The sequence below is a fragment of the Cucumis sativus genome, chromosome 3, assembly GCF_000004075.3.
Source record: "Cucumis sativus cultivar 9930 chromosome 3, Cucumber_9930_V3, whole genome shotgun sequence".
NCBI classification, from domain to species: domain Eukaryota; kingdom Viridiplantae; phylum Streptophyta; class Magnoliopsida; order Cucurbitales; family Cucurbitaceae; genus Cucumis; species Cucumis sativus.
This window is the reverse complement of record NC_026657.2, coordinates 25,793,746-25,804,276: the sequence shown is the minus strand read 5'-3', so window position 1 is coordinate 25,804,276 and position 10,531 is coordinate 25,793,746. Positions and strand designations below refer to the sequence as shown.

At 35.3% G+C, this 10,531-nt stretch overlaps 2 protein-coding genes and 1 long non-coding RNA gene across 6 annotated transcripts; 1 reads left to right on the top strand and 2 right to left on the bottom strand.

The window, feature by feature from the left end:
* The first annotated feature begins 709 nt into the window (after positions 1-709).
* LOC101214735 (ethylene-responsive transcription factor-like protein At4g13040) lies at positions 710-5,843 on the top strand. 3 transcript variants are annotated; one of them, XM_031882613.1, is made up of 7 exons: positions 710-1,070; positions 2,095-2,197; positions 2,415-2,518; positions 3,843-3,939; positions 4,604-4,781; positions 4,997-5,118; positions 5,202-5,843. In XM_031882613.1, exons 2-7 carry the CDS (start codon positions 2,155-2,157, stop codon positions 5,336-5,338), a joined length of 681 nt encoding a protein of 226 aa, XP_031738473.1. In that variant the 5' UTR covers positions 710-1,070; positions 2,095-2,154; the 3' UTR covers positions 5,339-5,843. The 3 variants fall into 3 exon arrangements, with proteins under 3 accessions (XP_031738473.1, XP_011651659.1, XP_011651656.1); XM_011653357.2 differs by having other exon boundaries at positions 2,391-2,518; positions 5,207-5,843; XM_011653354.2 differs by having other exon boundaries at positions 2,391-2,518.
* Positions 1,856-3,746, bottom strand: LOC116402710. Its single transcript, XR_004215252.1, has 3 exons — positions 3,409-3,746; positions 2,374-2,487; positions 1,856-2,107 (listed from the first exon to the last, which is right to left on the bottom strand). It is a non-coding gene; the product is annotated as an uncharacterized LOC116402710 (long non-coding RNA).
* A 211-nt stretch (positions 5,844-6,054) lies between the features above and the next one.
* LOC101214494 (hypothetical protein) lies at positions 6,055-9,813 on the bottom strand. 2 transcript variants are annotated; one of them, XM_004144341.3, is made up of 3 exons: positions 8,961-9,808; positions 7,631-7,791; positions 6,055-6,551 (listed from the first exon to the last, which is right to left on the bottom strand). In XM_004144341.3, the coding sequence occupies exons 1-3, from the start codon at positions 9,604-9,606 to the stop codon at positions 6,342-6,344; spliced, it is 1,017 nt and encodes a 338-aa protein (XP_004144389.1). In that variant the 5' UTR covers positions 9,607-9,808; the 3' UTR covers positions 6,055-6,341. The 2 variants fall into 2 exon arrangements, with proteins under 2 accessions (XP_004144389.1, XP_031738472.1); XM_031882612.1 differs by lacking the exon at positions 6,055-6,551 and adding an exon at positions 6,585-7,028 and having other exon boundaries at positions 8,961-9,813.
* Positions 9,814-10,531: the final 718 nt, after the last annotated feature.

The following is a 10,531-nucleotide window of genomic DNA, read 5'->3' as shown; positions in this document are numbered from 1 at the left end:
CAAAAAGAGTGGTATGAGAATTTAAACCAAAGAGGATAAACATGTCAATTGTCATTTTCTTTAGTAAATATTAATCACCGTTAAATTAAGATCACTTTAACAAAAACAACGTCAATTTTATATATAGATTTACATGATATTGTTAATGTCTTTTTTTTTTATTATTATTAAGTATGCCTTTTTATTCTTATACATTATCTATCACATCAACATAAAATATACAATTAAAACTATGGTTAAGGTTTGAGATTTTAAAGTTGATGGGTATGTGTGTATACATGCATATTGAAACAAATTGAAAACTAAAAAATAAATTGCTAATTTGAATTTTGTTCCAAATTTGATATTCAATCTTTAAACTTTCAATAAATGTTAAATGTATTAGTTGAAGGTAATATAGTATGTAGGATAATAAAGATAGTGTAACTTCTAATGTAACTTGTTTTGATCCATTTCTGTTTGAGGATTCACACTTGTAACATTGAATAAGTAATAAAGTGTAGTTTTATTCATTTGTGTTTGATGAATTGTGAGCATTTTTCTATTATGAACTAATATAGATTTCAGTAGCTATTATTTTATTATAATTCTTGATAGGTGGAAAGTTGACAATTATGGATCTTTCTTAGACACATAAGCAATGAAATTTCAAGGAAAAAAAAGTGTAAAATGTTGGCAATTTTCCAGCATTCATATGCACACTATGGTTGAAAATTCTTTTGAAGTTCAGAGAAGATATGCCATTCTTTTTTCTCATTCAACCTTTCTCTCTCTACAATCAACTCTCTCCCTATCTCTCTCTCTCTATATATATATTTCCATTGATAAGTTCATCACTCCAAACAAAAACAAATTCTTTTTTGAAAACCTGCAATTTTTATAAAGGTGGTAGAGATTATAGTGATGATGATGATGCATGTGTTAAGGATTTTTCATATAATCTCTTAATTTTTTTAAAATGTTTACCACCTTCCTTTTTCTCTTCATAATCTCAACCCCCTCTTAGTTTTTTCGTTTCTTTTCTTTTCAATCGTTCTTCTACGCCGTCGCCGCTGCCGTCTCCTCCTCAGGTACGAACGGCGACTCTCTCTATTTGATCGCTTTTGCTGTTTTCGGTTATCGGCATTTGGCGTTGACGGGAAGAATCGAATGCTGATGAGTTGTTTGTTGTTGGTTTTCTCTTTTGGGTTTCTGAGTTGGCGTTTATTTAGTTTTGGGTTTGTTTAGATTAACGATTTCATGAATTGGGTCTGTGGATTTTTGGTTGACTTGTAATGAGAAGAATGAGTTTGATAGTTTTCTCTTGCGTTTACATTGAATTTTGAGTTCAACGTCTGGGATTGGAGTTTTAGAAATGAATGGAAGATCAAGAAGGAGAAGGTTTGAACATTCAAGTTGACTTGGCAGTTGGGAGATTTCGATTTGTTTTGAGTTTGTTCATACTTTTAACTCTTTGAGCAGTATTCAGCTCAGTTGAACGATCTAGATTTGTTGATGCAGCCAGCCAAATTGGTTTAGGTGTTCTGTGTTCTGTGTTTGTTTTTGCTCAATTCAAGTTCTTATTAACAGCTAACTGTTAGCTTTGTACTTGCTCTTTATTGCTTCTCGGGTGGTGATATTTTAAACTGGCTTGGCACAACTTTTTGATTAGTGATTCACGTTATGATGCTTGAATTTGTATATTAGTATCTTATGTTGCACACATCTTAACTCTATTCAGATTGCTTCAGTAGAAAGAAAATGAAGTTGAACGCTAGGATCATTTAGAGTCAGTTTGCGATGAATTTCAAATTGATTAGAAAGAAAACTAATCTTGTAGATTATGTTCTCTGAAATGGGCTAGAGAAGATGAGAGTTCACCATAATCTATTCATTCATTTGGGTCGAGTCTCTCGAACATATGAATCAATTTGAAAATAGGTCATCCTTATTGGTCATTTGTAGAAACGTGCATTCTTTATACAGTTAATCAAATAAGCTCTGTTCTTTTAGCTTTATCCATCAGTTTATTAGCTACATGTCGGCAAGTGTTTTGGAATGTTTTTTTTTCTTCTCATTGAAGCTGATTGAGCTTGTTCTGCTTGTCTGGTCTAGATGTGAGGTGATCCTGGAAAAAAGCCAAACAATACAACTGATAACAGGATCAAAGCTAATATGGTGAGCTTAAGAAGACGAAAACTCCTGGGACTTTACTCTGGTAAAGGTTACTTTTTAAAGCTATGGTATTGAGAAAAGGGCTCATTTTGCTTAAGCTAATTAATGTGTTGAGAAGAACTGACTTTTTAAAGATTATATATATACATATAGTTTTGCTCTTTTGATTCATGATTTTGAATGAAATTGACTCAGAGGAACTAAAATTATATGACTTACCCATGTGGGACTCATAGGCAAAGCGTCATTTGTTGCTCCAGTTTTGAAGTTTTCTGAAAATTTGACTGCTGAAGATCATGTGCACTGTACGAGCTTCGTTAGGGTTTATCCCATCTGTTCAGATAAAGTTAACAAGATAGAGGAGGTCAGTAGATTAAGATTTCCAATTTCTTTAATCACTACATAATTACATCATATTGTTAATAAAAGAACTGGCTACCGCCTACCTTGACCATTTCTCTCAGTACATAACTTCCCACTTTATAACCTTATTTCTTTCTATTTGTTTCATAGCTTAATTTGCTGCATTTTTTGTACTTCACAATTCTTATCTGAGGCAAAATTATCTGTAAAATAAAAATGGACATGTTTTTTTAATAGCAATTACTATATTGGTGTTAGGTCAATGTACAAGATTGCACGAGTTTCCCTCAAATGTGACTCTCATGTTAAGAAAAGATTATTAGTTATTCCCATATTCTTCATGATAGCTAACTTACAAGTAATGCATAATATTACCTATCTTGGTATGTCATTTTTGTTGAATAGAATATGTGTCCTCCTGTGTCCCAAAATAAACTTAGAATTATGGACATTTGATTATTGATTTCACGTTCAAATTTTGGTACATTTTGCAAAACTTGCATTTAATCTGCTTTAAGTTTGGCAGGGTGTTACTTGTAGAGGGTTTTTTTTTTTTTGGGGGGGGGGGGGTTAAAAAGGAATAGCTCTAATAAGAAATGTCATGAGATGATATGGCGGATTATAAAGTATTCGCACTTCCAGTAACCTTCATAATGGTTTTTCTTTATCAGAAACAACCATGTATATTTCATCAGAAACCAAAGGAACAACCTAAGGGCGAGGGGATCAGAGGACCCCTCGTAGAGCACTTGTGAAGAAGAGCCTTCCAATTGTTAAAAGATTAACTACAAAATAATTTGGCATAATTTCAACATCACCAAGTAGATGTATCATGTATGTTTAATAAAAGCCAAAAAGGAAAAAAAAAAAAATCAAAAGAAATATACTTACAAAGTTCTACCATTCCTTCTTTCCAAAGGCACCAAAAGAGAGACTGTGTAGCGCAACTCCAAAGAACTTACCCTTTACCACCAAAGGCAAAAGTATTAATCTCATCAAGCTTCTTATTATATAGTCACGGCGTAATCTACATGATGCTAATCTGGATAAAATGGCTCATATGCACCCGTAACATAAGTCTTACCTTTTAATAAATGCTCATCATCTCAGTTAGTACTGGTTTAAGTTTGACATAGAACCTTATTCGCTGGAGGTCTTGCAATGTTCTTATGGGAATGCTATGCATGTTCCATAAGTAAAAGAAGATTAATTATCCTTTTTCTTCACTTTCCTTTTTTCTCCCAATGCAAAACTGGTTTGTCTTTTAGTACATAGCATGTCTGCTGATTGCTGGATGCTCATCTCGATAATATGACGTTTTTCAGAATCCAACTGCAAATATAGAGCCCGAATCATCAGGGGTATCTGTTTTGGATACATCAAAAGAGCAAATTGACACGACAAACGACGAGCCAATTGCAGGTTTGTTTGGCTTCAAATCATCCCTTCACATCCATAAGTTACATGAATAGATGTGATATTAGAATAGTAAGGATATAAGTCGATCCTTTGATGTGAGATTGTTTGTTATATTTTATGCTATTGATTCATATTTGGGTGGGGAAGGGTGGGGTAGTTCACATTGCATTTGCCTTGTAGATGGATAAACATCTGTCTTCTTAATGGGTCTGACATGAGCATAGCTAAAAAAATAAGTTATATCTACTTTTTTTTAATCTTGTAGGTTCGGATCAGTAATGGATTTGTAGAGAGGTCCATTGGCTGTTTTGCTTGTATGTGAAGCTGTCACTTTGTAAACGATATAGGTTTCCTTTTCCATGTTGCCCCCATTTCCAAAATACTATATAACCATCAGAGCTTTTCTAGTCCCAGTTGGAGTAATTTAGCAGTTCTACTAACAGAAGGAGTAAAATATCTGATAACCCATTTCTTTTTTCTGTGGCCTTATATCTTAAGTGTACTGCTAGGAAGATGTGATGATTTTTTTCTTCACAGAACTTTAAAGCGACATCTACTATTAATTGTAACATTCAGAGATGAGAGATGATTCTTTTAATCTATATTTAGTCATAATATAATCATGATATATTATTATGACTCAAACTTCATGCTATTCTATCTGCAGACCCTCCTGTAAAGCGCAGAAAGAGACACCGGAGAAAGCATTTTCCTGACGAATCTTTCTTAATGAGAGGTGTTTATTTCAAGAACATGAAATGGCAGGCTGCTATAAAGGTTGACAAAAAACAAATACACTTGGGAACTGTAGGATCACAAGAAGAGGCTGCTCATTTGTATGACAGGTAGAGTCTTGAAGTGACCCAAATTTTCAGCCGATTGATGAATGGGACTTTGTTCTTAAGATAAACAACAAAGGTCATCAAATGTGACCAATGTTTTAACCGGATAATATGCTATTCAATTTATACTTGAAAGCAATATTTTTAGCATTTTAAAAAACGAGGGGAAAAAAAAGAACAACCCGAATGAGCTGAACATCAGTCTTCTGCTATCCTAGGGCTGCTTTCATGTGTGGAAGGGAACCCAACTTTGAGCTCCCAGAAGAGGAGAAGCAAGAACTGAGAAAGTTTAATTGGGACGAATTTCTAGCAATGACTCGCAACACGATTACTAATAGAAGTAAGTCTCTCTTCTATACAACTTGACAAATGCTGTTACGTCCCATTTAGATCGTATGAGTTATTTATCATCATTATCTTCAGAACAGAAAAGGCTCAGCCCAGAATCAAAGAAGTCTGAACTTTCTTCGCCTGGGAATGACGACTCTAACAAAAGACATGACAAGTTCATTGACCCCTCATTTCTAGAAGATGTGGAACCAGTTGCCTCTACATCTTGAGATTCAAGAGGAAAAAAAATTAGTTCTCCCATCTCTAACATCTCAGTTCAAGTATGGCGACCTGCAAATTTGGTGTTTTTAGTTTTTGGGCTGGGCACATCAACCTCATGGAAATTTTGGATGTACATCATTTTAGTAGTCTAGGCAAATCTTTAAGGCGTTGAGCCGATTGATGGAGTGATTTACGGTGATAGGTGCTGATACAAGACATACTCAAGACGCAAGATGGCTCCTATCGTGATTTACGGTGATAGATGAGGAAGAAGATTAGCCATCTTACGTTCAAAGTTAAATGTCTTTATTATTGGTCTTCACTGCTATTATTTGAAGGTCTCTTTGTATACCACAGTATTTTCACATTAGATTTTTTTTTTTTTTTTTTAAAAACAATACTTTTAGGAAAATAAAAGACAAACTAAATCCTATTTAAATTCTTTTATTTCACTACGGACCAGTAACGATTGAAATGAGAAGTTTTCAGCCCAAAAGGAAGGATTTTCATCAAGAGAAATCTTCACGAGGATTTCGGGCCTTAGAAAAAAAACAATAAACAATTGATTTTAGATTCATATTCCATACAGAACCAAAACTTCGATCAATGACAAAACAAATGATAAGACAAAATGAACTCAAAAGTTGAAGTAATATTTATAAATTTGATTATGAAAGTTAGAAAATAAAAAGATTATCAAATGAAGCCATAAAGAAACAACTTGTTTATAAGTGCAAATGAGCAGTGATATTTCAATAATCTGGACAAATGAACAAAGTCAGAAACCTTCGGCGGTTAAAACCTCCATCTACAAAAAGTTAATTTAGATGAAAAAACTATTTCAGATTGATAGCAGGAATTATAATTTACATATATTGAGTTTCATAAAATCACTTCATGTTGGACAGAGGTAAGGAATGGCAAGCGAAAAGCTAGAATGTCATCTCATTACATATGTGGTTATGTCAAAACACCCAGATCCCAGGAAAACCCCTATTCTAGTTTCTGGCTCTAGGAGAGCAGTGAGACGAGTGAGACGAATTCGAGCGTTACTCGGCCTTTGGATCTCGTGTTAATCACAAAGTGTTCAGGGTATTTTCTCAACAACATAAGCAGGCCATACCACGGTTTATCCTTGGCTTCTGGACCGTGCCAATCCTCTGATGTTAGGTACTTTCTTACACGACTATGGTGCCAAACATTGCCATAATGCTCAACCAGCTGCCAATAACACAAATCAGAAAAATGTGAACATTCAAAAAGAAAAATAATATTTTGAGAAAAGAAAAGCTTGTCATGTGACAACTTGTGATTGGACACTTGAGTTGGTTACACAAACATAAGTGATAAGTGTAATTGGAGTGGACTCAAGTAATTTTTCTTTAAAAAATGAAATGACGGTAAAAGACATCTTTAAAGATCCTACTATCTGCTCAAGTCAAATACCCCACAAAATGGCAAAGAAATTGGCATGCCACAGCACTATACCCTTCTCTCTTAAGGAAGGATGCAAAAGCATCTCCTCCGACAAAGATTGCCCCATCCCCCACCAACCCCCAAAGATCTCCAACGATCCCAGAGCTAAATGAAAATGTCTGTAGTGAAAGGGAAATCATATTTTGATGATGGCGATAACATATCATTTGGGTGTCGATTTTTTCCACGTCCAAGCATTTGCAAATGAAAGCTGGCCAGTCCCTTAAATGAAAAGAGGAAAATTTTGAATAACTACAGATATCCCATCGCCAGAACTTTGATAAGTAATTTCAAGCTCTAACTTACCATTTATTTAGAAAGCTGAGTTTTGGGTTTTGGTATCATTAAGTATGCAGCTCAAAGAGTAGATGATAGCATTAGTAAAAACGCTAATAAGTGGACATGAGAACTGTATAGTTTGATGCTGAACACAATAGTAGTCGTGGGGGACAGGAAAATAAAGCCGTATAAAGAAAGAGCAACCCCAAAAGCAATACTAAAATGCCTACTCAACCTATTTTTCCCATCTTTACCTAATAACTTACATTTCCTAACCTTGTAATAGTCTCTGCTTTAACTAAACAATAAAGATTCAACAGCATAGTGTAATCAGAAAGTATCAGTCCTACAACATTTTTTTTTGGATAAGGAACATTTCATATCTGTACAATTTATTTCTTTTGTATAAGAAGTCCTACAAATTTAATTGGTCACTTTTAAACGATATACTTTATCCAAACTCCCATATTTTCTTATTTTCTACAGGTATAGGCATAAGACTTTCATATTTAAATAAGGATCAAGAGAATCCTTCACAAACATACCTCAGAGTGGAGTTTCTCCATAGGCATCCATTCTCCCGGGCCACAAAGATCAGACAGCACATTAGCAACCGATGACACCACATCCTTTTCTTCCTGAAGAAGCTGATTATCAGCTTCTCGATCGACTCTTGATCTTCCATCTAACTTCTTGTCCATGGAAACTGTAAATTATGGCACAAGAGAAAGACAGTATACCAAATGGTTATGCAATAATAGTTCAATGTAGGCACTAATTCAATTGTTATGTTCACTTTAATCAGAATATGAAAATACATATCAATTCTTTTTAAAAAATCCATAATCATGAACAGGAAGGAACGAGTTTGCAAATTTCTTTTCCCTTGTCAGATAACACACAAAAAATTTCGACGGGAGGAAGAAACAAAAGTAGTCATCATACAGGAAGGAAATATTTTAAATAGAATCCCAGTAAGAGGCCAAACATGATCATAGAAGTAATCCCAATTAGCATTTATTCCCAAGACATAGTACTTAACAAGAACAGTTAGCACAGACCAAGTAGAGGACATATTCAAAATCCCAAATTCAACGACAGATTAACAAATTTCTCTCTTGAGATTTTTCTCTAAACAAGAAATGTACAGGAGGCCCTTATCACACTCAACCGAAGTATTCAAGCTCTGTTCCTAAAACAAATTGGGCACATAAAATCTGGGAAAATATAAAGTTTTAAGAATAGGATGTAAACCAAAGCCATACTAGGACAACAATTTGAGAAGCTAATTACATGATTAGAAGTATTATATGGAATCCAAAATCTAACCCACAAGTGATTTAAAGACTTCCATGTCGTTCTTGTGACTGTCTGTCTACTCATTGATCTTCTTGGAATTATAAAGCAAAAAATAGAAAATAAAAAATATAGACATTCACTAGCTCTAATCCAAACAATCAGATTCAGGATAAATACATCGAAGAAACGCATCAAAGAAAACACATCATAAATTCACAGAATCGTGAAGTAAAAAAATCTCTTCAATCAACTTTAAGCAACTCAGAGACCAAGGAGACAACTAAAAACGCAAAGACAAAGGTATAGACATTGAACTTAGCTGAACATCACATAAACTCCAGCAATGATCCATAAAACGGCTTCTCATCAAAATAAAGCCAAAATTTTCTGGCAGTTCACAATAAAATCTAGCACTATGAGATAACTCTACCATGATTAAAGAATTTTCTACTTCCATATTCAATTGTTTAATAGCGAAATTAAAGTGACACAAAAAAGAACTTGAACGTAGATTTCTCTAAACCTCTAAAAACAGTCAATAAAAAAATGCACGGAGAAAACAGTAAAGATGCTAACCCAATCCGCCAGAAAATCCGGCTTTGCCTCCAGAACCACCAGCTCCATATCCCTCTCGCCGGAACTTCTTGCCACTACTTCCACCAATATCATCCTCATCCTCATATCCCTCTTCATAATACTCTCTTCCTCTCCCTTTTTTCACCATCGCCCCTGCAGTAGCGGCTCCTCCAGAGCCAGACAAATGAAAATTATAGTGCGAATGCGGCGGCACCACCGGCCCAGCAACGGCAGGGCCCGTCGACGCCGATCCAGGATGACCCATATAGCTCCTCGGCCCAACCGAACTACCCAAAATATTCCTCACCGGCAAAAGAAAATAGAACTCCTTATCCCCAATCTGAAGAAGATCTTGAGAATCGAGCTTAACCGGGGTATTTCCAGGCAAATGAAGAACCCCTTCAACGAGACATCCATTTTTGCCGAGAACTTCGAGGGCAAATCGGCGGCGCGTGAAATCGTAGAAGATACGAGCGTGGTGGCGAGATATGTTCATACCGCCGCCGAGGCTAGAGAGGTCAACGTCAACGGTGGATTTCTTGGAATTCCGGCCGAGGATTATGGAGTAGGTTTGCATATAGTATTCGAAATCCTCACCTTGAAGCTTGGCAAACCCTGCTTCTACATCACTACCCGCTGTACCCATCAGAAATTGGGAACTGGAATCGAAAATTGAAAGATTTGAAATTGAAAGAGGCGAAGGAATTGGAGATGGAAGTCCCCAGTTAAGATTGATGAACAATATTCTTGCTTTTGGTGTCCCTTCGCCGTCGACCCATCCAATTTCTTCCGTTCTCAATTTTATGAAGATGTCATGGAAATAGTTTTTTCTTTTACACCTTCCCTCAAATCAAGTTTATTTTTTAAGCTATTTTATAGTTTAATTCTAAACTTTCAAAAAATTTAAGAATGCTCAAAACGTTAAAATAATATGGATACTCTTAAAATTGTAGATCTTCTATAAGTAGGTTTACCGGTCCAATCTGCATCAGAATCTCCTAAAAGAGGATTGAGAAGAAATCGGAAGATCATGCCCTAAAGTTCCCTTGACATAGCAAATGATGCACAAAACGATAGTAAAATGGATGGTTCGAGGAGCAACCATAAACTGACTAACAGTATGAACAACATAAACAATGTCTGGACGCGTTACTGTTAGATAGATAAAACTACCAACAAGTTGCTGCTATAAACTCGTATCTTCAATAGGAACACCATTAAAAGCGGTTAAATGGACATTGAGATCTAATAATGTTGAAATTGTGTTGGAGTCAATGATTCTTGAGCGGGCTAAAAGATCATAAGCATATTTTGCTTGAGACAACAAATATCCATCTAAGCACCAAGAGGCTTCAAGGCCAAGAAAGTAGTTGAGAGATCCAAGGTCTTTCATCTCAAAATGTTGACCAAGATAATGTTGTAGGTCGAATATGGCCTGTGGATAATTACTAGTAATAATCATATCATTAACATAAGGAAGAAGAAGAACGATACCATAGGGTGTCTGACATGTAAAGAGCGTAGTGTCATGAGAGCTAGAGGCAAATTCAAAGAGTAATGGTGGTGCTAAA